This window comes from Carassius carassius, chromosome 19 (assembly GCF_963082965.1).
Source record: "Carassius carassius chromosome 19, fCarCar2.1, whole genome shotgun sequence".
Lineage (NCBI taxonomy): Eukaryota > Metazoa > Chordata > Actinopteri > Cypriniformes > Cyprinidae > Carassius > Carassius carassius.
Window position 1 is genome coordinate 27,535,731 of NC_081773.1, and position 27,264 is coordinate 27,562,994.

At 37.2% G+C, this 27,264-nt stretch overlaps 1 protein-coding gene across 1 annotated transcript in view; it reads left to right on the top strand.

The window, feature by feature from the left end:
- Positions 1-336: 336 nt before the first annotated feature.
- Positions 337-27,264, top strand: part of LOC132095502 (anion exchange protein 3) — a 131,103-nt gene continuing 104,175 nt past the window's right edge. Inside the window, exons 1-2 of the mRNA XM_059500557.1 lie at positions 337-448; positions 25,297-25,450. Of these exons, the coding sequence (XP_059356540.1) occupies positions 25,397-25,450 (54 nt within the window). The 5' untranslated portion in view covers positions 337-448; positions 25,297-25,396. The remainder of the gene's footprint in view (positions 449-25,296; positions 25,451-27,264) is intronic.

A 27,264-nucleotide genomic window follows, 5' to 3' on the forward strand; every position in this document is an offset into this window, starting at 1 on the left:
CTTTTGCACATTTTATTTATGTTCAGTAGTTCTTTCTAGCTCAAGCAAATCCACAAACTAATAAAAGGATTTATTATTAAGGTCACCTGTTGACTGCTGTATATAAAAGCCCTTCAATATAGTTGTTGTAACCTCAGGGGATGAGGGGAGTCATCAATAAAAATTAAAAAAAAGCCTATAATAGAGTACCGGCACCTCTTTTGGGCCACTTAAAGCACTGTATGTATGTATGTATGTATGTATGTAAATATATCTATTTGAGGGTCTGTGGCATCGAAATCCCTGATGTACAGCAGCATCTAGTGGTTGACTCGAGCATCTCTATAGGACGAGAGACGGGAAGAGATAGAGCAGCTTGAGCGCTTCACTATGGACCAGCACGGCCGCTGCGCGCTCTGACCGATCGTCTCCACTCTCGGTTTGCTTGGACAACTCTCCAAACACACAGGTAAGCGAGCGCGACACTGTCCGGAGGCAGATCTCGAGCATCATCACACATGTTCATGATGGCACAATGAGGAATAGCGCAGATCATCTTGGTTCGCATGGATACTGGTGCGTGGAGCCGCTCCTTCCTCAAGAGCCTATGGCAGAAATGAGTCTCCCAGTGGATATGATGAAAGCAGGACAGGGGTGTTTGCAAATCAACAAAGCCGACAAAACACTCAATTAGAATGCGTCAAATGTGTGGCAGGTCGTTCAGGTGGATGGGAAGATTCGAGTCGGTCAGGGAGGTGAAGCGTTTGCAGACACATCTTATGGCTCGGATGGTATAGAGTACAATGCATCTGAGGGGTTGTTTAGCCTCTGTGTGCAGAGATGTTCTTGCGATTGTCATTTATGCAAAACGTTATGGTGAAACGACATTCCGATTCAGAGCAGAGAAACCTGCAACAAAGCAGGGGCAGAGCGTTTGGTGCGCACCTTTTCTGAAAGGGTTAATGTGCGAAAGATGCTGAAGTAGGTTATTTGAGCTAGTCATCCTGCACAAGCATGAAGTTATTAACGCAACCCTGTTATTGGTTTATTAATAAAAGGAAAGCCTTATGACAGACACTGTTGAAATGAAGAAATATGGGTCAATAGACATTGACATTATTATTATTATTATTTACAAAAAAGACACACAATGAATAAAATAAAATGGCTTTAAAATATAATTTTATTTGTAAAAAATAAAATAAAAATTTGTGACCATTTTCACATATAATAATTATTTTAAAACAATTTTCTGAAGAATTATTTTTATTTTATCATACCTCTTTGCAGTTGACCCATATATCAACAAAGCATATATTAATTTTTGTCTTGGATTTTGTGCACTTATAATTAAGAAATCATTATTGTTAAAGTCTTGCAGTAAGGTTTAAGATGTCTTTTACCTATTTAGTTGTTTATTTGTGTAGTTCATAAATTATCTTCTAATTAATATTTGCATTGTTGTCACAAGCTACCATTAAAAAGCATATTATAGATTGGTCATAGATTAGATTAGATTCAACTTTATTGTCACTGCACATGTAAGGTACAAGGCAACGAAATGCAGTTAGCATCTAACCAGAAGTGCAATAAGCAGTAAGTACAGAATATACAAGGTCTACAATATGTACAATAACTATACAGATAAGTATTATGAACATAATTTACAGATTTTAAATACTATTAGCATGATATACAGATAGGTGTGCTATGAACATACTATACAGGTGGTTTATGTAAAAGTGTATGTACACTATAGGCAGAACTATGAACATATGAACATAATTACACTATTGCAATGAACAGTAAAGTGCATAGAAAATATTTCAGTGTGCAATGGATTATTCAGTGTTCCTGGATGAACAGACAATAGTGCAAGTAATTACAAGTTACTGTTTTTTTGCTTGTTGTAAATAAATAAATAAATCAGTCAGATGTAGTGTTGAAGAGGGGGAGGAGTCTGTGTGTGTGGTGTGGGGGGTGTTGAGGGGTGTAAGAGGGCAGAGTTCTGCAAGGAGACAGCTTTAGGGAATAAGCTGTTCCTGAGTCTTGTGGTCCTTGTCCGGAGGCTCCTGAAGCGCCTCCCGGAGGGCAGGAGGTTAAACAGTCCATGGTCAGGGTGAGAGGAGTCCTTTAGAATGCTGCGAGCTCGTCGTAGACAGCGTTTCCTCTGGATGTCCTCAAGAGCAGGAAGTGGTGTCCCTGTGATGCGTTGGGCAGTTTTCACCACCCTCTGCAGTGCCTTGCGGTCAGCCACTGAGCAGTTCCTATACCAGACTGTGATGCAACTGGTCAGGATGCTCTCGATCGCACACCGGTAAAAGTTCAACAGGATGGATGAAGACAGCTGGTTCTTCTTCAGTGTCCTGAGGAAGAAAAGGCGCTGGTGAGCCTTCTTGACCAGGCTGGAGGTGTTTGTGGCCCAGGACAGTTCCTCCGAGATGGTGGTTCCCAGGAACTTGAAGCTGGAGACACGTTCAACAACCATCCCGTTAATGTGGATGGGGTCATGCGTGCTTCCTTTCTTCTTCCTTAAGTCCATAATGAGCTCCTTAGTCTTATTGGTGTTAAGGAGCAGGTTATTGTCAGCGCACCATGTGGCCAGGTGCTGTACCTTCTCCCTGTAGGCAGTCTCATCGTTGTCTGTGATGAGGCCAATCACCGTGGTGTCATCTGAAACTTAATGATGGAGTTGGATCCATGCACAGACTTGCAGTCGTGGGTGTAAAGGGAGTAAAGGAATGGGCTCAGCACACAGCCCTGTGGTACACCAGTGTTAAGTGTGATGGTGATGGAGTGGGTGTGGCCTGACCGAACATGCTAAGGCCTGTTGGTCAGAAAGTCCATAATCCAGTTGCAGAGGGAGGTGTTAATGTCCAGGTCTCCAAGTTTTGTGGTCAGCTTGGAGGGAATGACGGTGTTAAATGCTGAACTGAAGTCAACAAACAACATCCTAACATATGTGTTGTTATGGTCCAGGTGTGTGAGTACAGAGTGCAGCACTGTGCATACTGCATCCTCTGTGCTCCTATTCCTACGGTAGGCAAATTGGTGTGGGTCCAGTGTGGGTGGGAGGCAGTCTTTGAGGTGTGCTAGGACCAGTCGCTCGAAGCACTTCATAATGATGGGTGTGAGTGCTATGGGGCGATAGTCATTCAGGCACATTGGGGAGGAGTGTTTCGGTACTGGCACAATGGATGTGGACTTAAAACATGTGGGCACAGTTGCTTGGGCGAGAGACAGGTTGAAAATGTCTGTGAAGACCCCTGCAAGCTGCTCTGCACATGCCCTAAGCACACGTCCAGGAATGCCATCTGGGCCAGCAGCCTTACGTGCGTTGATCCGGCTCAATGCAGTGTGGACATCCGTGGAGGTGAGTTTGAGGGTTTGGTGGTCTGCTGAGTGTGTGATTTTGGTGGCCGTCTCCTTGCTGTCGCTGTTGAAGCGAGCATAGAAGTCATTTAGCTCGTTAAGGAAGGAGACGTCCATGACCGTTGGAGTGTAGTTGCTTGACTTGTAGTCACTGATGATCTGGATGCCCTGCCACATGCGTCGGGGGTCAGAGTTGGAAAAGTGTTCCTCTACCTTCAGTTTGTAGCAGTACTTGGCCTTTTTGATGCCCCTTTTAGGTTAGCCCTGGATTTACTGTAGGCCTGAGCGTCATCTGACCTGAAGGCAGTGTTGCGCGCTTTCAGCAAAAGTTGCACCTCCTTGTTCATCCATGGCTTCTGATTAAGATATGTTGTTATCTGTTTCTCGGTTGTAACACTGTCAATGGTGGTGTTGATGTGATCCAGTACAGAGGAGGTGTAGATATCAATGTCCGTCTGAGAGCCACAGGCAGCCTGAGAAGCAAACATACTCCAGTCAGTGTGTTGAAACCTGTCTTGAAGTAAAGAGTCTGCTCCAGTTGGCCACACTTTGATGGTCCTCACTGATGGCTTCACACGGTTGATGAGGGGTGAATACTTAGGTGTGAGAAACAAAGAAAAGTGATCAGATTGTCCGAGGTGGGGGAGGGGGGTTGCGATGTAATCTCCATTAATGTTTGTGTAAACATGATCCAAAGTTTTGTCTCCTCTGGTGTGGCAGGAAACATGCTGGCGAAATTTGGGGAGCACTGTCTTTAATTTGCAGTTATTAAAATCACCCGCGACAATAAATGCAGCCTCCGGGTAAGCAGTCTGTTGTTTACTAATGGCTGCATGAAGTTCGTTCAAAGCAAGCTTGGCATTAGCATCAGGTGGAATATAGACTGCGGTTATTATGGTGGAAGTGAACTCCCGTGGCAGATAAAAAGGTCTACATTTAACCATGAGAAACTCTAGGTTAGCTGAGCAGTGTCTCCCAACAATGACAGTGTTCGTACACCAAGCTTTGTTGACATAAATGCACAATCCACCACCTCTTGTCTTGCCGGAGTCATCTGCCGTTCTGTCTACCCGGAGCGTGTAGCATCCGGCTAGCTCAATAGCATTATTGGGTACGTCGCCGTGTAGCCATGTTTCTGTGAAAACCATGACATTGCAGTCCAAAAGTCTCTTACTGTGGGTGATGCGGAGTCGTAACTCATCCATTTTGTTCACCAGTGACCGCACATTAGCGAGGAAAATACTGGGAAAAGAGAGCCGGAGCAGTGTTAGCTTTAGCTTGATTCTTAGACCTCCGCGCTTCCCCTGCCTTTGTTTACGATCTTGACGCCGCACTTCCGCCCGGCCGGGTAGAGTGCGTAGCCTCGGGTGTTCTAGCGATCTCAGGGATGAGTCGAAGATTGGTGATAAAACTGTTGGAAATGTCCTCACCGATATCCAAAAGCTCCTGTCGGGTGTATGATGTTAAAGCAAAGCTGTTCAGTACGAACAGACCCGAGATGAGCAGGAATAATACTGCAAAATTGCAAAAACTGGAGAGACGCTGAGCCTCGCAATGTGTTCGCGCCGCCATCTTGGTCTTAACAGAATAGCCTAGATTAGACTGGCCTAACAGAATAGCCTTGTTGAAGAGAAACAGTTCAAACCTTTGGTTAAAATTTACCACAACCCCAAACCAATGCACTTACAAACAAAACATAAAAACTCATATTTTATGTTTGCATTTCTCCTAATCTTGTTTTTTTTATAAACTTGTCATTATATGCTAAAATTATACTGGCTTTGTGATGAATTGCTTATGTCCCTGTATTGTAAGTTGCTTTGGATAAAAGTGTGTACTAATGTAAATGTGAATGTACCTTCAACTAGTTTTGTCAAAACCATTGTTAGACAAAACAAGCATTTGTGCAGATCGATTCAGGTTAGAGATATGATGTAGCCCTGGTCTCTTCCCCTACATCTTGATGAGAATTTTTTTTTATGACATTGCAGAATTGGTTTGTTGCAGGGCAAGAACTGGTTTGAAAATGCATTTTTTTTTTTATTTTTAGGTCCTTGGATTCTTAATGCCACAGCTCTAATTTTTTACAATTCAAATTTGAGTTAATCAAATTACACCTGTCCTCATCTTCTGCATGAATTTGGACTATACTTCCCTCAAACAACACTAAGGTTGGCAGTGTAGCTGAAGCATGTTGGTGACTTCAAGTGTTTTTTTCCTTTTCCTTTTTTTTCCAGTCTTCATGCAAGTATTAGATCTTTGTAGATGTGTCCTCTACATTGTTTCTTATGCCCACGCACATATATGCCAAATATAGATCCATACATCAACAGATAGGACTTTGTGGATCATGCTAAGTAGGCTGAAAATTATAGTTACTTCCAGAAGAGGTGGAGCCTGGCAGAGGCTTTGTAAATGTCTACATCTGTGCTGCTCTAGTATTATAGATTCATAAGCTGCAGTGTGTACACCAGAGATTCTCAAGTGGTGGGTTGCGACACAAAAATGGGTCACAGATCATTACTGATATGGTGGTTAAAGGAATAGTTCACCCAAAATTTGCTGATGAGTTTTGGAGAAATGGAAAAATCTGGGTCCTGAAGCAAAACCAGATGAGAACCACTGGTGTAGCCATTTTAACCTTATAATCGATAGGTTTAATAACCACTAATTGATAAATGTGACTTAGTCAGACAGTGATCATAAAGAAAAAAACTGAGAATGCTTTGTTTTTCGACTAGTGTTGTCTTGAGTCATGGCTGCATCATAGAACTAACTGTCTACTTCTAACACAGCTGCAGACGACCACGCATATTTATACTGTCCGGATTGCACTGAAACATCTTCAGCATCTTCTGCTGGAGTCCTTTAAATTATCAAAGTTTTGGTTGTAATTAGGTCTCATCTGTTACAAAGATAAATGCTCCTCGGATTGAAGTAGGCCAGAAATACCTGCAGATGTATTTGCTTTCAAACAAGCACAATGCAGTAATAAGGAAATACAAGAAGCAGTACATTTTTAAAAAGCATAAATACAATCCAGGAAACTTATTAACTAATTCTGTGTCTTTCAGTTGGGCTGACGTTATTAAATTAACTGTGTGACGTTAGAAATGTGTTAGCTGTGTATTGATTTTGCTATACATATTATACTACAGTAAATATGTTTGTGAAGCATTTGGCAGGACTGATTTCAATTAATGGTTGATATTATTTACATGTGAAAGTAACAAAGAAATCTGAAGGCAAATTAAAATACAGAACTGGATGTGCCACAAAAGCTGTGTCCCAAATGCCTTAATATATATATATATATATATATATATATATATATATATATATATATATATATATATATATATATATATATATATATATATATATATATATATATATATATATATATATATATATGTGTGTGTGTGTGTGTGTGTTTGTGTGTGTGTGTGTGTATTTATTATGTATATAAATACACAATCATTTTTTTATGTTTTTATTGGGTTAGTTAGCTATATATTTTGTTATTTTTTTAACCTAATCAAGATAATCCAACTGTAGTTTCACTTAGATTAATTGGAATGCACAATAAAAATAAAAATAAATGTTGAAAGAAAATTGTTATCTGTTTTTGCAAATGAGCTTTTCAAATAATAAAATTGCTAAAAAAATAAAAATAAATAAATAAAGCTGTAGAAATATTAAAAAGAAATAATAAAATGACAAAAGCACATACAATTACTCACACATAATACAAACATGAAACGGAAAGCAAAAACAAAAGCTAATTCAAAATATTAATAAATAATAAAGTATATAAATATATATACAAATAATACAAAAATAACACTGAATCTGAACTTTTCCTTCGCATACAGCATCCAAAATAAAAAAGCTAATATTTAAAAAAAGGTTAATATTTAACTGAAGGTAAGTACTTCATGTATATATATGAAATTAGGCAGATAAACAGCCGAACTTGAGTATCTGTGTATATTGTGCTGTTAATGGTGGATCAGTTATACTGATAGTACTTACAGGAACATTCACACTGCATTGTGCAGTAGTTTCCCAGCAGGCATTTTTTTGAGGTTTGAGCTGTTTTTCAGCCTAATGTTTCTCTTTCTTCAGCTGTCAGTGGAGTGTTTACATCTGTAAAAACGAGCATGGACAGTGTTCCCTCGGCTTCTTATTTGTTTGTTCATCCTTTGTTCTTGTTGAATCTTGAATCTTGATGCTTAATAAGTTAATTGTTATATTGAGACAATAAACTGAAGTATGTCTGCTGGAAAGCTGTTTCTGAATCAACATGCAATAGGTTTACAATTATCACTGTCAAAGCATTATCTTAACATTTAATTCCCCCCTAAATCATGTCAAACTAACATAAAACAAGCAAACACAAACTAGAATAATTGTACTAGAATAATTGTTTGTATTGTTATTGAGCAGAAGCCAAGACTGCAGGCATGAGACTTAAAGGAATAGTTCACCCAAAAATGAACATTCTGCCATTACATATCATGTTGTTCAAACAACTTTTGCTTTTCTGAATATATATCTCAAAACTCAGATATTTTTTTTTTTCAAAACTTTTGAATGGTAGTGTACAGTATATTGTAACACAATATTTTTTTTCCCAGTTGTTCTATATTCATAAGAGAATCCTGAAGAAAAGTATCACAGGTTCCAAAAAACATGAAGCAGCACAACTGTTTCCATCATTGATAATATATAAACATATTAGAATGATTTCTGAGGGATCAATTCAGCTTTGATCACAGAAATAAATTATATTTTAAAGATATTAAAATAGAATCTTCTAAAACGTTATTTTAAACTTAAATATTTCACAAAATAACTTTTGAACGGTAGTGTGTGTGTGTGTGTGTGTGTGTGTATATTAACAAATATTAATAAAAACTGTAATAGTATTAGGGATGCACCGGTTGACCGGCCATAAATCGGAACCGTTTTTTGCTTAAAATACACGATCTTTCGTTTTTGGTCTTTTTGATCTTTTTTCGATTTTTCCGGACGTGCACCCACGTGCACAGACTGCATTGTAATCATTCGCTATCATATCATTTGTGTGGAAGTATTTAAAAATCTGTGCACAGGACACGGGCAGCCATTCATTGGCTCGAAGTGCAGAGCTACATGTCTGAGGCACAGATAGCAGGAAGCGGACTGCACAAAATAAGAGTCACTTTCCAGCGCTCACTGAAGCTGCACGAGCATATACTGTACCGTTTGGAATGATATTCCGGACATTACTCAAAAGGAATTCAAATGGTATTTGCAATTGCGTTTTCAATTTGTGGACGCATAAAATGTGACATAATCCAAACGCAAATGCAAATCGCGCATTACCGTTTGCATTTTTGTTTAAGCGAATGCACAGTGTCTGCCAAATTTAAAATGGAAATGCAAAGTCAATTTGCAATTGTGTTTCCCATATCGTATGAGCTATGAGCCTGTCATATTTAAATAGCAATATTAACTACATAAAAAAGTTTGTCAAGACAAGTTGCTAGGGTACCTGGGATGGTTGCTAGGGTGTTGCTATGTGGTTTCTAGGGTACCCAGGATGGTTGCTATGGTGTTGCTATGCGGTTGCTAGGGTACCCGGAGTGGTTGCTAAGGTGTAGCTATGCGGTTGCTAGGGTACCTGGAGTGGTTGCTAGGGTGTTGCTATGCGGTTGCTAGGGTATCCGTAGAAGTTGCTAAGATGTTGCTATGCGGTTGCTAGGGTACACCGGAGTGGTTGCTAGGGTGTTGCTATGCGGTTGCTAGGGTATCCTTGGAAGTTGCTAAGATGTTGCTATGCGGTTGCTAGGGTACACCGGAGTGGTTGCTAGGGTGTTGCTATGCGGTTGCTAGGGTACCTAGAATGGTTGCTAGGGTGTTGCTATGCAGTTGCTAGGGGACCTAGGATAGTTGCTGTGCGGTTGCTAGGGTTCCCGGAGTGGTTGCTTAGGTGTTGCCATGCGGTTGTTAGGGTACCTAGGATGGTTGCTAAGGTGTTGGTATGCGGTTGCTAGGATACCCTGGGTGGTTTCTAGGTTGGTTTGGATAGTTGATAGAGTGTTGCTATGAAGATAGATAGATAGATAGATAGATAGATAGATAGATTAGTTTTAATATAGATAGATAGATAGATAGATAGATAGATAGATAGATAGATAGATAGATAGATAGATAGATAGATAGAGTTTGAATATAGATAGATAGATAGATTAGTTTTAATATAGATAGATAGATAGATAGATAGATAGATAGATAGATAGATAGATAGATAGATAGATAGATGGATTAGTTTTAATATAGATAGATAGATAGATAGATAGATAGATAGATAGATAGATAGATAGATAGATAGATAGATAGATAGATAGAGTTTGAATATAGATAGATAGATAGATTCGTTTTAATATAGATAGATAGATAGATAGATAGATTAGTTTTAATATAGATAGATAGATAGATAGATAGATAGATAGATAGATAGATAGATAGATAGATAGATAGATAGATGGATGGATTAGTTTTAATATAGATAGATAGATAGATAGATAGATAGATAGATAGATAGATAGATAGATAGATAGATAGATAGATAGATAGATAGATAGATAGATAGAGTTTGAATATAGATAGATAGATAGATAGATTCGTTTTAATATAGATAGATAGATAGATAGATTAGTTTTAATATAGATAGATAGATAGATAGATAGATAGATAGATAGATAGATAGATAAGTTTGAAGATAGATAGATAGATAGATAGATAGATAGATAGATAGATAGATAGATAGAAAGATAGTTTGAATATAGATAGATAGATAGATAGATAGATAGATAGATAGATAGATTAGTTTTAATATAGATAGATAGATAGATAGATAGATAGAGTTTGAATATAGATAGATAGATAGATAGATAGATAGATAGATAGATAGATAGATAGATAGATAGATAGATAGATTAGTTTGAAGATAGATAGATAGATAGATAGATAGATAGATGGATTAGTTTTAATATAGATAGATAGATAGAGTTTGAATATAGACGGTTTCATCGGGCGCACGCGCCTGGACCTAAGTAAACTTCCGGTCTGTGTTGTGTATATCGGTCTGGCTGCAGTGCCTTCTACAAACGCAGTTAAAGTCAAGGTGATGAGTAGACTGAAGTTGGGGTCAGGTGGTTGTGCTGCGGGATGTATTTCCCATACATTTATTTATTTTTGGAGACTCGCCACAATTTTAAAACTGGTCGATTTTCAAAAAGGCTTCGCTGAATAAACATGATTAACGTTACGTACTGCACGTTTAATAATAATAATTCCTTACATTTATATGTTTAAATATCAAAACGAGGCACAGGTGTTTTTATTTCGCTGTATTTCTGAAGGAAGACTTGCGTGTTATATGCCTGATAAAGCAGCGTATGAGCGTACCAGCTCTGCTCTGTTTACAACTGTTACTGGGGAAGCCTCTTTTTCTCGCGCTTTATGTCTAACGTATGCTTTAAAACATCTCCTGCTGCCAAAGAATGAATTTGCATTTTCATTAAGTCCGCCTGATCCACGTGGCAAACATATGTTGTTTGTTATCAAAAATTATCTACTCTAGAGGGACTTGGCTGTTGTTATTGATTCTATTTGGAAGTCTACCGGAAGTTAAGTTAGGTCCAAAAAAGCGCACATGCGCAGTAACGTTTGTTTATGTTGTGGCCGTTGAAACCGTCTATAGATAGATAGATAGATAGATTAGTTTTAATATAGATAGATTAGTTTTAATATAGATAGATAGATAGATAGATAGATAGATAAGTTTGAAGATAGATAGATAGATAGATAGATAGATAGATAGATAGATAGATAGATAGATAGATAGAAAGAAAGATAGTTTGAATATAGATAGATAGATAGATGGGTTGTAATAGTACATAGAAGTCTGATTGAGTCTAATGTGCTTTAGTGTGTTTAGATTTTAATTTTTTGACAGTTGGAGTTTACGGAATGTTCAGATGAGCAGAGACTTTTCAATGTAAGTCTATGGGATTTTTATGATTTTTAATCTTCAGTTTTATGAAAACCGTAAGTCCGATCAGTCTTAAAAGATATAGCAACTAACTTCAGATCAGTCTGAAGATCTGGGCTGAGTTTGGAGTCTGTAGAGTTAAAGCTCTAGGAGGAGTAGCAGTTGAAAATTTAGTCTCAGAAGAATAATAATAAGAAGTTTAAATACAATATCAGTAAGTTGGCTTTTAACTTAATTACCACATTTGCCTTTTCACTCTCTCTGCACTGTGCATGTAAACTGCCAAAACTCAAATGGAATCGCAATTCCTTTTCCATTTGAATTTCCGACGTCTACACGGAAACCTGTCAATCAAGTGACAGGAGTGGGGCCATTTTATTGGGAGTGTTTGCAATGGGAAGTGACGTCACTTACAGTTGACGGTAATAAACAATTATTAATAGACGATTTTGCGGAATGATTTGAAAAATGGAAGTAATTTGTGAAATTGTGGAGGACATTTTGACACTCGCGCAGCAAGTTGATGACAGTTCATACCAGTGGCGCCCCCAGAAAATTTTAACAGGGGTGGCCAGATGAGGCCACAGTAAATCTTGGGGTGGCAGACCAAAATAAAGAGAAAATAATTAAGGGTTTCCAATATTGACAAAAAAAATGGTATCCCTGGTATTTTATCGATAACGATAAATAGACAATAATGTCACTTTAATTGTGCTGATATCTTATTTCTAATTGTGCTGACAGATGACTCCTGAATTTTTTATTTTTACCTTTACGCCATTTTGTCTAGAAGTGTGCACCATCTTTTAGGTCAAATACTTGCATTTGGGCTGTTAACAAGCAAATGCAATCAGTATCAACAAAAATGATCTTTGCAATGCAGAGAAAACAAAAGCTGCATCTGAAGTGCCAATGAGTAGCCTCTTTCACACAGTAATACCAGTAAATTGTCGTAAAATTACCGGAACGACTTTACCAGTAAATTCAAAAATGCGCTGTTCACACAGTCAACAACATTCCGTCTTTTTGCCGGAAAAGCACCATTCACACATCCATTCCAAAATACCGGTAAATTCTGTGACGTCATTAACCTCTAAACAGCTGCGCTCGTATTTTTAAACATGGAGGGTAATACATGGTCAGTATTTCTGTTGATGGTTTCATTTTTTGTTTCAAACTTTAGTATTCTTGCAACTGCTTTTGTTACAGAGACATCGTAATAGACGCCTGGTTTGAATAATTATACTCACCATTAATAAAACACCTGATGCTGTAGGGAGCTGACCAATTTAGTGAAATTCGTCTTGAAAGGATTAATAGCACAATGAAGTGGCGATTGTAAATTGCAGTCTGTAAGACGCGCGACATGGCAGAAAAGGTGCGTTCACAAATGTAAACTATATGCTGATCCAAATTAATATCAAATAGGCTAGTCTATCAGCGCAGATAAACAGTTCTGCGTTCAAATTGAGTTAAAAATATGTTGCAAAGTACCGGAAAAAAGTAATTACCATGAATGTGACAGAGGGAAATAGAAGAAAAAAAAAAAAAAAAAAAAAAAAAAAAATTATATATATATATATATATATATATTTGAATTATTTACTAATAAACTAGTGTTTTCTGAGTCTGTGTCCCAAGGATGAAGTTGCCTGACTTGTCATCTCCTTATTAAACACGCATTCTATATGGATTATGATTGTAATAAAATAGTTTTTTTGTTTGTTTGTTTGTTTTTATTATTTCGTTAAGTAGTAATTTAAAGCTTTCTACTGATATATGTATCATGTCTGTGAGGCATGTATTCGCTGAGTTTCGATTTATTTTTGTAAGCGCTCCTGTTCAAGACAAGACGGCAGAAAGCATGTTTATTTTCTTTATTTTATATTTCTTTATTTTATATTATCTCGCTGGCACCTATATGTCCCAAAAAAGCGTGCTTTATCTTGCAATTTCCACACAAAATATTCGATATAGTGTACATTTATATGGGTTTAACGTTAAAACATCGTTACATGCTTGAACTGTTTTATATCTTTAGATTTTATTTTAGACCAGGGATCAGCAACCTTTTCGGCATGACGTGCCATTTTTTATTTTTATGGTTAACCACTGTGCCAACACAGCCCCCCCCCCCCACACCCCGATATAATTCTGTATTTAAACGGTACATACACCATTTTTTATTATACGATTAAAAAAAAACGTTTTTTTTAACGTTTAATCAACGTTAATGCACTGCTTTAATTGATGAACGTGCACACACAGACACACACACACACACACAACACACACCACTCGCACACAGAGATCTGAGATCGTGCTGTGCAAAAAGTAGCATTCAGAAGCTCATAAACCTATGAGTGTTGTCACGCTACTTTTATTAATCGATACTGAATCGCTACATTATATTTCTCAACAACAAAGGGGCAAAATCGCTTCATTGTCTGCAGAGAGAGACAATTTACCCCCCCCCCCACTTTCTTTCTCTCAAAATGGCCATATTTCAGAAAATTTTTCATCACTGGATATAGCTTTAGGTCATTTAACATTTCTATGGTAAAACGTATTATTAAAAGTTGACTAATGTTAATTGATTTGCAGCTTCATCTTACCTCACTCTCTTTAACGTTAAACTGACGCTTCGCGCTCTGCTTCTGTGAACAGTAAACCCCGCCTACTTTGATCTGATTGGCCATCTCAGTCATTTTGACATTGACGAGTGCTGTTAGACCGAGGCTTTGATCTGAAGCACCTAGTATGTGCAGTGTTTGCACGTGCATCCATGCAAGTTAATTCTCACACTTTAATAGTATTTGTAGCTCCTAACAGGCTGTGTGACTATGAGAAGTTATTACATCAAACTGTACGTCATTATACAGTTTTCCTTATTGCTTGCGTGCCAGCGATTATCCCTCTGCGTGCCACTGTTGGCACGCGTGCCGTAGGTTGCTAACCCCTGTTTTAGACAATTCGTGATGATTTGAGAAGGCTAAACTGATCAAACAGGCTATGATCAACTCTCCCTCTCTGTGCTGGCCTCTTGTTACTTTAAAAACAAAACTTATAGGCCTGTTTAACGATCAAAAACTGCTCCAAACATACAAAACTGAACTATTTTAATAGCTGAAACAGTATTAGCTGTTTTGGGAGAATAGGGGAAAAAGACGGTCTGAACATCCTCAAGTGTGTTGCGGGGCAAACTGAAAGTTGATGCCGAATGTCCAGCACTCTTCGTCACTGATCCGACTTCTCGTTTGTACCCTATGTGTTTTTCCCTAGGTACAAACTAAAATAAGTTGTAAAACTTAAAAGTTTTTATTTTTTATTATTGTGTTCGGCATGATGGGTCGCGTGTGATTTCATGACGTGCCGCGGGTTGAGACCCACTGGTTTAGAGCTACAGGATTTGTGGAGTAGCAGGATCCCCAAATAGATTGACAAAATTCATAATAGGAACAAGAAATACTTCCACTACTACTTCGTTTGTGATGGTCGTCTATTTTTTAGATATTAAGACGCAATGTTTTCAGTTTATTGATGACCTGACTTTGTCCTGTATGCATTGCTCTCGGAGACAGTTAACAGTTATTTTATCATACGTCACTGCATCACTAACAGTTCCTCTCAATTGACGACAAATTTCTTCATCCGCCCGGATAAGGAGGAGCGCTTTAATTTCACTGTCGCTTCAGTTGGATGACATTTATTTAATTTTCTTAAACGGTGCGTGAATGCGTCACATTATTATGATTGGCCCGGAGTAGACGTCTTACGTCACCGCGTTCTGAACTCGTACGTACTCATACCGGTAATTTTCCTTCTGTGTTCACACAGAGCAGAATTCCGGCAACTTACTGGTAATGTTACAACTTCTCATACCGGTAAATTGCCTGAACGAATTTCAAGTTTCAAGATCAAGTTCACACATGATCTCTTTACAGCAATTTACCGGTAATTTTCCGGAAAAGTCTGTATGTGTGAAAGGGCTTACTGTTTAATGCAGCTCTGTGGGACATGGTAACTTTAGCCTGCAGTTATAAATGAATAAATAATGTTCTGATATTTTAAAAATAAAACATTGAAAACTGATGTTCGAAATTATTTAAAAAATAAGAAGGTACCGTAAATGTTAAATAAATCCAGCAGTAGGTGGAAGTGTTAATAAGTGAGTCATTGCGATTGAACCGAATCATTTAAACGGTTGATTTATTCAGGAACGAATCACTGTCATGCTCAGAGACGCAAAACAGTGGCTGTGTTTGGAATGATTTTTGTTTGAACTGTTGTATAAAAGCAATGTCACACTTGTAATTATGCTGACTTTTAGAGAAAAATGTAACTCATCGTGTGATAATAACTATATGAAATTATATAAACTATATAGATCTATAAATTTTCTGCCCCATATCTTGAAAAATGTGATAATTCTAAATTTCCAGTGAAAGAACGCACTACAAATGCGTATGCGAACCAGTCTAGACCATCTAGACGTATGTGCACACTCTGTGATTTGTTTGGACGGGGGAGGGCGAGGGGGGAGGACTACTCCGGTGCTGCCAATCTGCGATCTTTTTTGGTGGCTGCAGCATGTGCTGCATTTTTATTTATTTTTTCCCCCACTTCTTAAACTATTACGAATTTACATTCTGCATTTAAATTTATAGTAGGTTACACACTGAAAATCATCCTAGGGGTGGCCAGAGTTTATTCAGTGGTGGCCGTGGCCACCCCTGGCCACCCCTTGGGGGCGCCCCTGGTTCATACGGTACAGATTTCAGAAGCCATTTGGTTTTGGACAGGTTAAATGTGTTTGTGGCCTTGTCGAACAGCATCATCAGTAATGATGTTTTGGCCAATTTAAGTGAAGTGGCCGGTGCTCTGAAATTTTCGGTTTCTGAGATATTTTGTGTCACAGGGCGGATCATACATGATTATTCATGAGTTTCCTGTTTCAACTTAAAGCGACTCTGAAGATATTAGTGCGTTGTCATCGGATTAAAAAGAGGCAATTGATATAATATTTAGTTTCATTTGTAATGGCTGTGTATATATACACATTTCCCTGAACTAAGTACATTTCTGTTGCTATTATTATGTTTAAATGAAAAATGAAAGGAGTCACTGGTATTTCATATAATTTTTAGTTTCATTTGTAATGGCTGTGTATATATACACATTTCCCTGAACTGAGGACATTTCTGTTGCTATTATTATGTTTAAATGAAAAATGAAAAATGAGTCACTGGTATTTCATATAATTTTTAGTTTTATTGTAAATATACAGTGAGAAAAATTGCAGTAGTCAAGGCGAGCTGACTGATGTTATCAAGTACGCTGCTGTTTGCAGAATTACCGGACCTGCGTCATCGCGGACGTCACACTCCCGAGTCGAATGCACAAAGTCGGGACTACCGAGGATGCAAGTCCGAAATCAGCGTACTTTGTATTGAGAAACGCGCACAGACCTACGTCACCAGTCTATTTGCCTAATCTTCACGGTACTTTAGACAGCGGTGGAAACACAGAAAGCAACAGGTCTGGGGGTAGTTCCTGGGGAAAAAAGGTTCCTGGTACAATCGTTCCTGGTAATTTCGGTGGAAACGCGGCATTAGATCGGCAAAGACATCACTGATGATGCTTTTCGTCAAGGCCACAAACTCATTTAACCTGTCCAAAACCAAATGGCTTCTGAGTAAAAGGAAATCTGTACTGTATGAACTGTAATCAACTCGCTGCGCGAGTGTCAAAATGTCCTCCACAATTTCACAAATTACTTCCATTTTTCAAAACATTCTGCAAAATCGTCTATTATTAATTATTTATTACCGTCGACTGTTAGTGACGTCACTTCCTAATGCAAACACGCCCAATAAAATGGCCCCACCCCTGTCACTTGATTGACAGGTTTCCGTGTAGACGTCAGAAATTCAAATGGAAAAGGAAATCGATTCCATTTGAGTTTTGGCAGTTTACATGCGCAGTGCAGAGAGAGTGAAAAGGCAAATGTGGTAATTAATATTGCTATTTAAATATGACAGGCTCATAGCTCGTAAGATATGGGAAACACAATTGCAAACGGACTTTGCATTTCCATTTTAAATTTGGCAGACACTGTGCGTTCGCTTAAATGAAAATGCAAACAGTAATGCGCGATTTGCATTTGCGTTTGGATTATGTCACATTTTTTATGTGTCCACAAATTGAAAACGCAATTGCAAATACAATTTGCAATTCCTTTTGAATAATGTCCTGAATATCATTCCATAGTACCGGTCCGCGCCCTGCACACGCGGAGACAGTAAAGGGATGTTCGGCTCACCTTCTCACGTGTTGGATGAGAAACGAAACGGACTAAACTGTGACGAAGCAGAATTTTTTATTTTTTTTTGTAAAGTAGAACTTGCATACATGTTTGAAAAGCCAGAAGTAAACATCAGTTCTGTATAGGATGATTATTTTATTTTACCTTAAAATTATATCGACTGAATTTGATTTTAAAATCACCTGTTGTAGCACACTGAAAATGTGTTTCATTCATCCAATTAATTTAGGGTAATGATTCACATCTATATTTTTTAACTTGAGACAATAGTTATTTATTTTTCATTGGCTCAAGTAAAAAAATATAGATGTGAATCATTACCTTAATTTTTTTTAATTGGATGAATAAAACACTTTGCATCTTTGTTTTATTCGCACCAACATTATTTGATTTTACCAATTTAGAAAAAAATATATATAGCATACTTTTATTTAGTCTCACTGGTAAAGACCTTGTTTTAAATTTAAAACCAAATTTAAAAACTAAAATACTGAATGCTGATGCTGAATGAGTGTTGATTGTGGTGTTTGGACTGTAGAACTATGCAGTTATTGCCTTTAATTTCACATGGTTACAGTTAATCTTTTAATTTAAGGCTAGTTCTATGTAGTTTCAACCCAATTCAAAAACAAAAGATAAATGCTGATGTTTTTACCATCTATGTTTGTATTGAATGTAGGCTACTTGCTGTGCAGATACTGCCGTTAATTTCAGATGGTTACTGTTATTGTTTTCAATAGCCAAAAGCCAGTTTGGCCTATTAAATACCAAATAAACACTTTTCTTCTTTCTTGTTTGTTGCTTAAAGATTAAAAAAAAAATCGGAAATCTGTATCGGAAACGGCCAGTTTGCTTGTAAAAAAATCGGTATAGGAATCGGCCATGAAAAATCATGATCGTGCATCCCTAAATAGTATCTCGATACTAAAATAGCACCGTTCAAAAGTGCTGAAAGAATCATTATGGAAGCATAATCATGAAATGGAATCTAATTCAAAACAAGAATCGTTGAATTCTTCATGATTCCCTTCCAGAGTCACAGCAGATCACGTGGTAAAGATGCCTCCATCTCGACTGGGTTCAGTGAAGACGTGCTGTTAATGTGATGGCTGTCAGGCGGAGACGGGCCTCAGGAGTCTGTGATGTGAGGGTGCTGTGCTGTGATCACACCTGTTAGCACAATAGCAGAGGCTCAGACAGGCTGAGAACAATACACTTTAATAAAACGCCCTCTTTAACTGATTGAGCCTCTCACAAGGGATGCGCATCGCCTGTGTGTTGCTTCACACATATCTAGGTGCATGTTGTAATTTCCTTCCGTGAGAAGTTTAATTGAGTTTAATCAGAAGACCAGTGAGCAATAAGATTTAGTGGATCGTTATCTGCTGGTTTTTAACTTCCAAAATAGTCAAGGTAGGTCTCCAAAGAGTCTATGATCCATGTGCATTGGGGATTTTTTTATTTAGAGCACGTTGAGGCTGGGGGATCAGGCATGCCTGTTATTAGCCTTTGGAAGAGCTTTATTTAGACAGCTAAAGCTCTCTGTGGAACCACGCTGTAGTAAAATCCAGGACCCGGAGACAGCTGGAAGACAAGCTATCAAGCGGAATCGCCTTTGCATTGAGTGTGTCTGAACTCTCCACACTTTTCTACATTGAGCTGAATGCGTGCAGCTGTAACTAACCCCCTGCTCTGCATGTAAGCCGACTGCTCGTGTCCAAATTCAGACTGGAGCTTAAGGGCACCTAAAGGTGGAGGCATTTGTGGTTACAAAGCTGGGAGCTGTTGGTTTCTATAGAGTCCAAGGCCCCAGGGGCCATTAGCTAAATCTTCTGTGCTTTGCATGCTTAATTGTTCGTGATAAGAGGCTATTAGTGTTAATAATTCACCTAGAGCTCCGACAGAAACAAACATCTGGCCCTGATGTACAATCACTTGCGCAGACCTTAATGTGACCCATAGTCCTCTGGTGTAGAAGGAGCATGTGGATGTTTGTGAATCCATTAATGGGTCCGTGTGTCAACTTTGATGGGCCCTTAACCTGTTAGTCAGCACCCCCCATTATGGGACTCACAGCTGAAAGTGCTCTAACTAACTTATAATTGTAATAGTTTCCTACTTCAGTGTGTTACAAACATAATTGTGGTGTCTTTAGAAAGAAGACCCTTTGGGCTTCACTTTTATTCAACCAGATTTGATAATGCTCAAAAATATTAAAAGTTATAGACACTGAAGTGCCTTGAATTTGAGTTATTCCATAACCGACGCAAACAATTCTGTCACTGAAGAAATGAAATGTAAACAAAGGAATTATGATCCATATTACAATGTTATTGCTTCGTTGGACTAAACGTGCTTCATGAGATGTCGTTCAGTGGACCCTTACCTTTCTAACTAAACCAGGATTTACAGCTGTGGATGTGTTTATGACTCCTTATTACGACGGATCTGGTATGTACAGCGTTTTCATTTCAGCGTTTTTTTATGTGTACTGCTTACACAAATGTAGCAAATACAGTCTTTATAAGCTTTCCATTGAAAAACAGCGATCTGTTGTCGATGCTTGAGGCTTAGATCTTTATAATGATACATAGTTTGTCAAGATTAAATTTGTCCTGTTTCATTTAATCTATTCATAATCACTGGCATGTGCGTGTGGAAGAGGCTTTGAGGACGAGGGCGTTCTGGTGCAGGTTAACAGACTAGAAACCAGATTTGAACACTAGTGCAAACTGACTTTAGTCCTGCTAGAGTCTTTACTCCGGCCGGATGCCACGAGATCTTCATGTCGTCTAAGACTGAGTGTCACTAACTTTTGTCAACTGCTTTTAAAAAATTATTTTCACTGAACTGTACCATAAATTTGTCCTATGGTGTGAAATAGCAAAAGAAAGAAAAAAAGAAGAAAAATCATAATAATACATAAATACCATGAGAGAGATTTATCTTCGTTGTTAGACATTTATTTTCATATAGTTCTATTAATATGAAATTATATATAACAAACTTTTGACAACAAAACAAACTTTGCTGTCATCCGTTCAAAACTTTTTATTTTATTTTATCCAGACTATAAAAATCTGTAAAAGCAGGGCACAATGTAATTTATTAATATGAATGAATTTTCAGTTTAAATTTTTTACAGGTGTTTAATTTTGAATTTTCTACGTCATTGCATTGTGTTTTAGTTTGTTGCAGTTATACAATATTGTTTGTCATTATCATTTTCTTCTAATTCTAATCATTATGCACTCATATAACAGACAGTCCTAGCTGCAGGGAACATCAAGTGACCATTTCTTTCGCTGATCTCTGTTTACAAAGGCGACTCTGTGTGCCAGTACAGCTCATAAACCATTTGTGGTCCTTTGATGGCTGAGGAAGTGCATGAAGAGTGCTGGTCAGACACACAGGAAGCAGACAGGGTCACTTATCAAAATGATGCATTCATCTGTTAGTTTCATCTTCACATGAGCTTGAGCGTTAATGTGATTGAGCTTGCTGGACTCAGAATGACAGAAAGGGAAGGTACCTCAGGTCAGGAAGATGCCTGGGCTCATTCTGGATCAGAAATTCTAGAAGTGTTGACAAGCATGAGGGGAACCTGCTGCTCTCCCAGATGAGCTTGACTCACCTATTCTGGCTACGTGTGGGACTATTCATTTTTCCCATGATGCCCTGAGGATGCTTTTCTTTATTAATAGCAGTTTTCCACTTGGGTTATTTTACGGATGGCAAGTGAACCATTTGATGAAATAATTTACTGCTGTTCTATTAATATTTCAGATAGGCCATGTCTTGCTGTGTGTATGTTGATGGCAGAGAGAGGGAGAGAGACAGGGGTGAAGACCCCGAAACATTGTTATGTTCCTCATTTAGAGTTGTAGCCAAATAAGGCATCCTATAAACAAGAAATAAGTTGTTTTGAAACATTAATTTGAATGATTCCCATAAATCATCTGGATCTTGATGTATTTAAACCAGTTTTATTTTCCAGTGATAAACTTTCTTAAATGAAGATACATTTACTTAAGTAGAAAAATGACATAAGATAATAAATCTTGTTAACAGATGTTGCCTGTCCCTGTACTAGAGGGTCCAACAGGGCCACAAAATGACTTGGAATTCTTTGAAAGAATTTCGTATTTAAAATACTAAAACAATGAGAGATTTAGGCCAACAACATCATATTTGTGCAGCTCTGAGCTCTCACTCTGACACTTTTCTGGTGCAGTGCAGAGTTCAGCGTGAACTGATTTTCCCATCCCACTACTGCGAGTTTCATTCCACACCCACCCACTCCTGCCAAATTTTATTTTGAGTAGGTGAATTTGCTCCCTGTTTATAGCAAATGTGTTCTCACACAGTCCATCATACAGCCAAGTAAAACCCCTTAACTGTCCCTCACATTTTTGAAAATAGACTTTATAGTGCACGATTCAAACTGAAATTTTTATAATTCATGAATGAAAAATTTTGTAACATGATATTGATGTACCATTTACATGGTAATGCAATGTCTGATTTTAAAATGGGTTTTTAAAGGATGAATTTTGAGACTTTAAGTTTTCAGTTGATATATAATTTCTGATGATTTCTAAAATGTGATAGAGAAAAAAGCAACGGAGAAGTCTTTTTTTTTTAAACAAAGGTCAAAACTCCTGTTATAATTTAGATTTTTGAGGGTGCACTCTTGTCATAAATTAATCTATTACTTTTCCTACATAATTTTTAACAAAAAAACATTGGTAAAATATATATTTGGGAAGTCTTAGACCTTTCCAACGATATATAGTTTGTCAAGATTAGATTAGATTTAATTGTAATTTAGTGAAGTAAATCTAGGCGTCCCGTATACATGACGGGGTGACAGTTAAAGTAATGTGGTCCTGCATTTTTCTTTTTAACCAAAAATAAACCAAACATTTTGTAACGTATAAGCCCAGGGGTTTTATTCTTTCAAATATAACATTAAAAAAGAAAAGCATGGTATAGTAATCCTTATTGTAGTCGAATTTTGTCTTTAATGCCCATTACACCTGTCAGGGAACCATATTTTATTTTTATTATTATTATTATTATTATTATTTTTATCTTGTCTTAGGCTATTCTTTGCCTATGTACAGTATACTCTAATGATGCAGACCTCTAACAGTGCAGAATTTTTGATCATAAAATATTTTTAAATATCATCTAAATTATTGACACTCCTAGATTCTTCGGTGTTGGAGAAGGGAGGCTTTTTTTCCAAATAGTGGTCCGATTTGCCAGATTATCACAGTCTGCAATCCAAGATCAGAGATCTCATTATGAGGTCTCCCATTTCTCAAAATCCACATGATCTCAGGGCACGCTGTCCACATTTATTAGTGCGTGTCAACTATTGTCATTTGGTTCTGTTTTTTATTTTTCCCAGTTAGAAGACAAAGTATATTTGCTGTTATTTTCCAGGAAAAACCTTTAAAGGGAAATGAGAAATAAAAATAAAGGTTCCCAAAAGTGATGCCATAGAAGAACAAGTTTTGATTCCCCGAAGTACCTTTCAGGGAACAGCACTCTTAAAAAATAAAGGTTCTAAAAGGTAGTTTTCACCGCAGTGCCTTAGAAGAACCAAGTTTGGTTCCCCAAAGAACATTTCAGTAAACAGTTCTTAAAAGAACCATTTTTTTTCTTAGTGTGAAGAACATTTTAATAATCTAAATAACCATTTTCCACTGTAAAGAATGTTTTTAGGAATGAAAAGTTTCCATGGATGGTAAAGTTTCTTTCTGGAGCCATTGATGCCAATAAAGAACCTTATTTTTTAAAACATTTTAATAATCTAAAGAAAATTTTTCCACTATAGAGAACTTTTGTCCAGTGGAAAGGGTCTATGGCTGTTAAACATAAATGCCACATAGAATTTTGGCTTATATATTTTTCTCGTTTTAGGCGTAACACTAACAGAATTGTCATGGTCAAATCCGGTAAATGACTAAATATAAATGTAAATGTTTATGAAAGCACATGAATTGTGTTTATTTATTTATTGCAGTGTGACAACTCAAAGAGCAATATCTGAGCAGTAAAATATTCCCATGGGAGATGATACCAGCTCAGTGATGAAAAGATTTACCAGTTCTTTTCATTTCAGTCTAATTGGCATCACAGTTCTGTGTGGATTCACTTATAATGTTTCCAAGGCAGCAACAGTGTGGCGTTTCAGGCCAGAGATGAGGTGTTTTGATGAGAGATGCTGGTACATTGCGATACCGCTGACGTTTAGCAGTCCATCATGAAGCTGCATTCAGGATGATGCTGAAATGATATCCAGCTGGGTGCGGTTTGGCATAAATGAGACGTATGCTGGAGCTGCCTGCAGTGACGCAAACTCAAGACATGAGTCATCAGCGCCGGCTTCCCATAAGAGCTGTTTATCATACAGCAGACACTGGACTTCCAGATGCAGAGTGCACATTGTCACGATTGCACAACCATACAACAGATTCACAAATGTTGTATGGTTCGGTACTGATGGCATCCATGAGCTTTTTATAATAATTAATTTTTTTTTTCTTTAAAGATGGTAGGAGAACAGCGTTTTACTTCACTGTTGTTTTAGTGTAGGCATCAGCTTTCATTTTAGGAATAGCTCAACCAGAAATGAAAAACAGCAAAAGATTTACTCACTCGCAGGATATATACAACTTGTGACCAATATTTGAGACAAATAGGCTTTTTGTGTACATAGAAAAAGTCTTAGATATTTGAGTTCAGCTCATGAAAACTGGGGGAAAAAACAAAAGTGTTTTTTTTAAGTGGATACATCCTGGGTTTCCCATGAATTCATGGGTTAATATATAAAAAAATTATGTTTTTTTTTTTTTTTAACACATACCATTTTAAAAATTGGGTTCAGCAAGATTGATTTCCTATCAATACTTTTATGTAGTGAGGATACATTAAATTGATCAAAAGTTGCAATAAAGACTTTAACATTGTTACTTGAAAAGCTTAGCATCACAGGAATTAATTACATAATTACATTATATATATATATATATATATATATATATATATATATATATATATATATATATATATATATATCTGTTATTTTAAATTTTTTTGCAGCCTTGTTTAACATAAAAGACAATCAAAAACAAAAAAGAATGATTTTTTTTAATGTAACAATGGATAGTAATAAATAGTAAAATAATTACATTCATATATTTATACTAAAACATATAAAATTGCAGCTCATGTTGAATGGATTCAATTAAAAACAGACATTTTGAACTGATTAATGGAAATTATCTGAACCTGCCAACAGACAACGTGTAGTTTTCTCATTATCAAGATACTTGTTTCGTTGCTTAACAACTTAATACGATCAATATAATGTCTCTCGATGAGAGCAGTGGTTATTGATGAGCCCCTGGGTTGTTACACAAGACCTAGACACAGGTTTGTATGTCTTCCCTATGTATCCTGAAAACCGACCATGTTCTGAAACATCCTTTCCCATGTTCCTTTGTTTGTTTTGGGGTCTCAGTGATATGATACCTTATGGCCTAACATGGTCTCGCTCTTACAGGTTATGCCACCCCACAGACCGACTGGAAATCCAGCCGTGAAAGAGAAGGGCTGATTCCGGACCCCTCCGTGTTTCCGCAGCTGCGCCCCTCCCTGTCCCCATGGCGACAGGAGGTCATGCCCCCGAGACAGATGTGTTGATCAACCTGCATCAGGTGAGAGATATTGAGATCCTGTCTTCTGTTTTCAGGCTCTGTGTCTTTTAGTCATACTGCTTCATGCCTGTTACACAAACCTCACATCTACAGCTGTGTTGTTTTTGTGGAGCTGTGTAGCAGAAGCACAGCTGCAGGTGGAGTTTCAGCACTGAGTCTATTTTTGCATTGCATGCTCAGCAAAAAAAAAAAAGAAAAAAGAAAAAGTTGCTAGACTTCATGTTACAGTGTTACATGTTACATCTTCACAGACAGTGACAGTTCTACTCTTACAATTCAGTAAACATGAATTAATCCAGATGATTCAAGCAACATATAACTATAGTTTGGGTTATGTTTAGATTAATTACCATTTGGATGTAAATGTGACCCTCTTTAAACTGTATTTCACGATGCTGAAGTCTGTAATGGTTCTTACAGTAATTGCTAATTTCCTGATACTTTTTAAAAAAAAATACTGATTATTAAAGGAAATAATGTAAAAACATTATTTTCTCAAAATTCTTTTTTCTCTAGCAGTTTTGAGTGTGTCTCAAAATTTCTCAGCATTGCGAGTTTATGCAAGAGGGTCTGGCTGCAGATTTGCACTTGCATTCTCAGACTTGCACTCTCAGATACTTGTGCTTCCGCTAGTGACATAACTTGCAGTCTTTTTTATTTTTAATTTTGTTCTATGTATTGATCACTTTTTGATTAAATTTCTCAGAGACACTTGCAATCGCTACTTGCACTCTCCACTAACTGCGATGTCACTTGCAATCGACACAAAAATCGTGCATGTTGCCAATGGATACAAGACCCTGTGGTGCTTAAACAATTACAACTAATTTAGTACTATAACCTACAGGGTCCTGCAAGTCATCTGTAGAAGAAAAAGATAAGACCCGCAAATCTGTGGCCACAGAACAGCAGAATATGCAGAATATGCAGAATACGCAATGCCCACAGATTTCCTCCCGCGGTAAAACAGAAACTCTTAATATGGCTTAATGTATTAAGATTAGTGGTCGAAAGACTTTTATTCTGACAGCGCTGAGATCGGCAGAGCCTGAGTGCATACATTGAAAGGAATTAATGTATACAGAAAATATTATAATGATTGCTTTTATATTAGGCCTATTAGTAATAGAAAGGCAAAAATTATAATACTTTCTCATTTCACAAACCTTGCAAACTGCATCGAATCCAGCTGTGCGATCTTATGAGGTGTGCATTTTTATCCAGCATGATCACATGTTCGCTGCGTGATGGTCAGTCCATGTGAATTGAATGCTTTTTTTGAAAAATATGATTCCTAATGCACACAAACTTCCCAGAATACTGAGTGCCCTGATGGTAACAGTGTAACATATTTATTTATTTGTGAAAAATACTGTCTTCTAAGTGTAAGCATGTTTCTTTTACACATTTATTTTTTAATCCATTGTCAAATGATTTCCAAGATATCGGCATCGGCATCGGCTGTCAAAAAACACATATCGGTCAACCACTAATTAAGATGCTATTAAAATATCAAATTCAATATGTAGTTTATTAATATAATATGTATAGCCTATAGTATTTTCCTCTCATACAGCAAAACGTGGCATAATGTGGCATAATGGACTAAGATGATAAAGACCAAACTCAATATGCTCTTCTTCATTATTAAAATACACAAAATACACTAATATGTACAGCCATCAGGTGAGCCCAGAATAAATGCAACACGTAAAGTTTTGCGTTAAGCATTTTTCCATATAGAATAAACTGTCTACAGCTCTTTTATATCACTGTCTGTGTCCATTAAGCTACATTACATGTTTTATCTATAA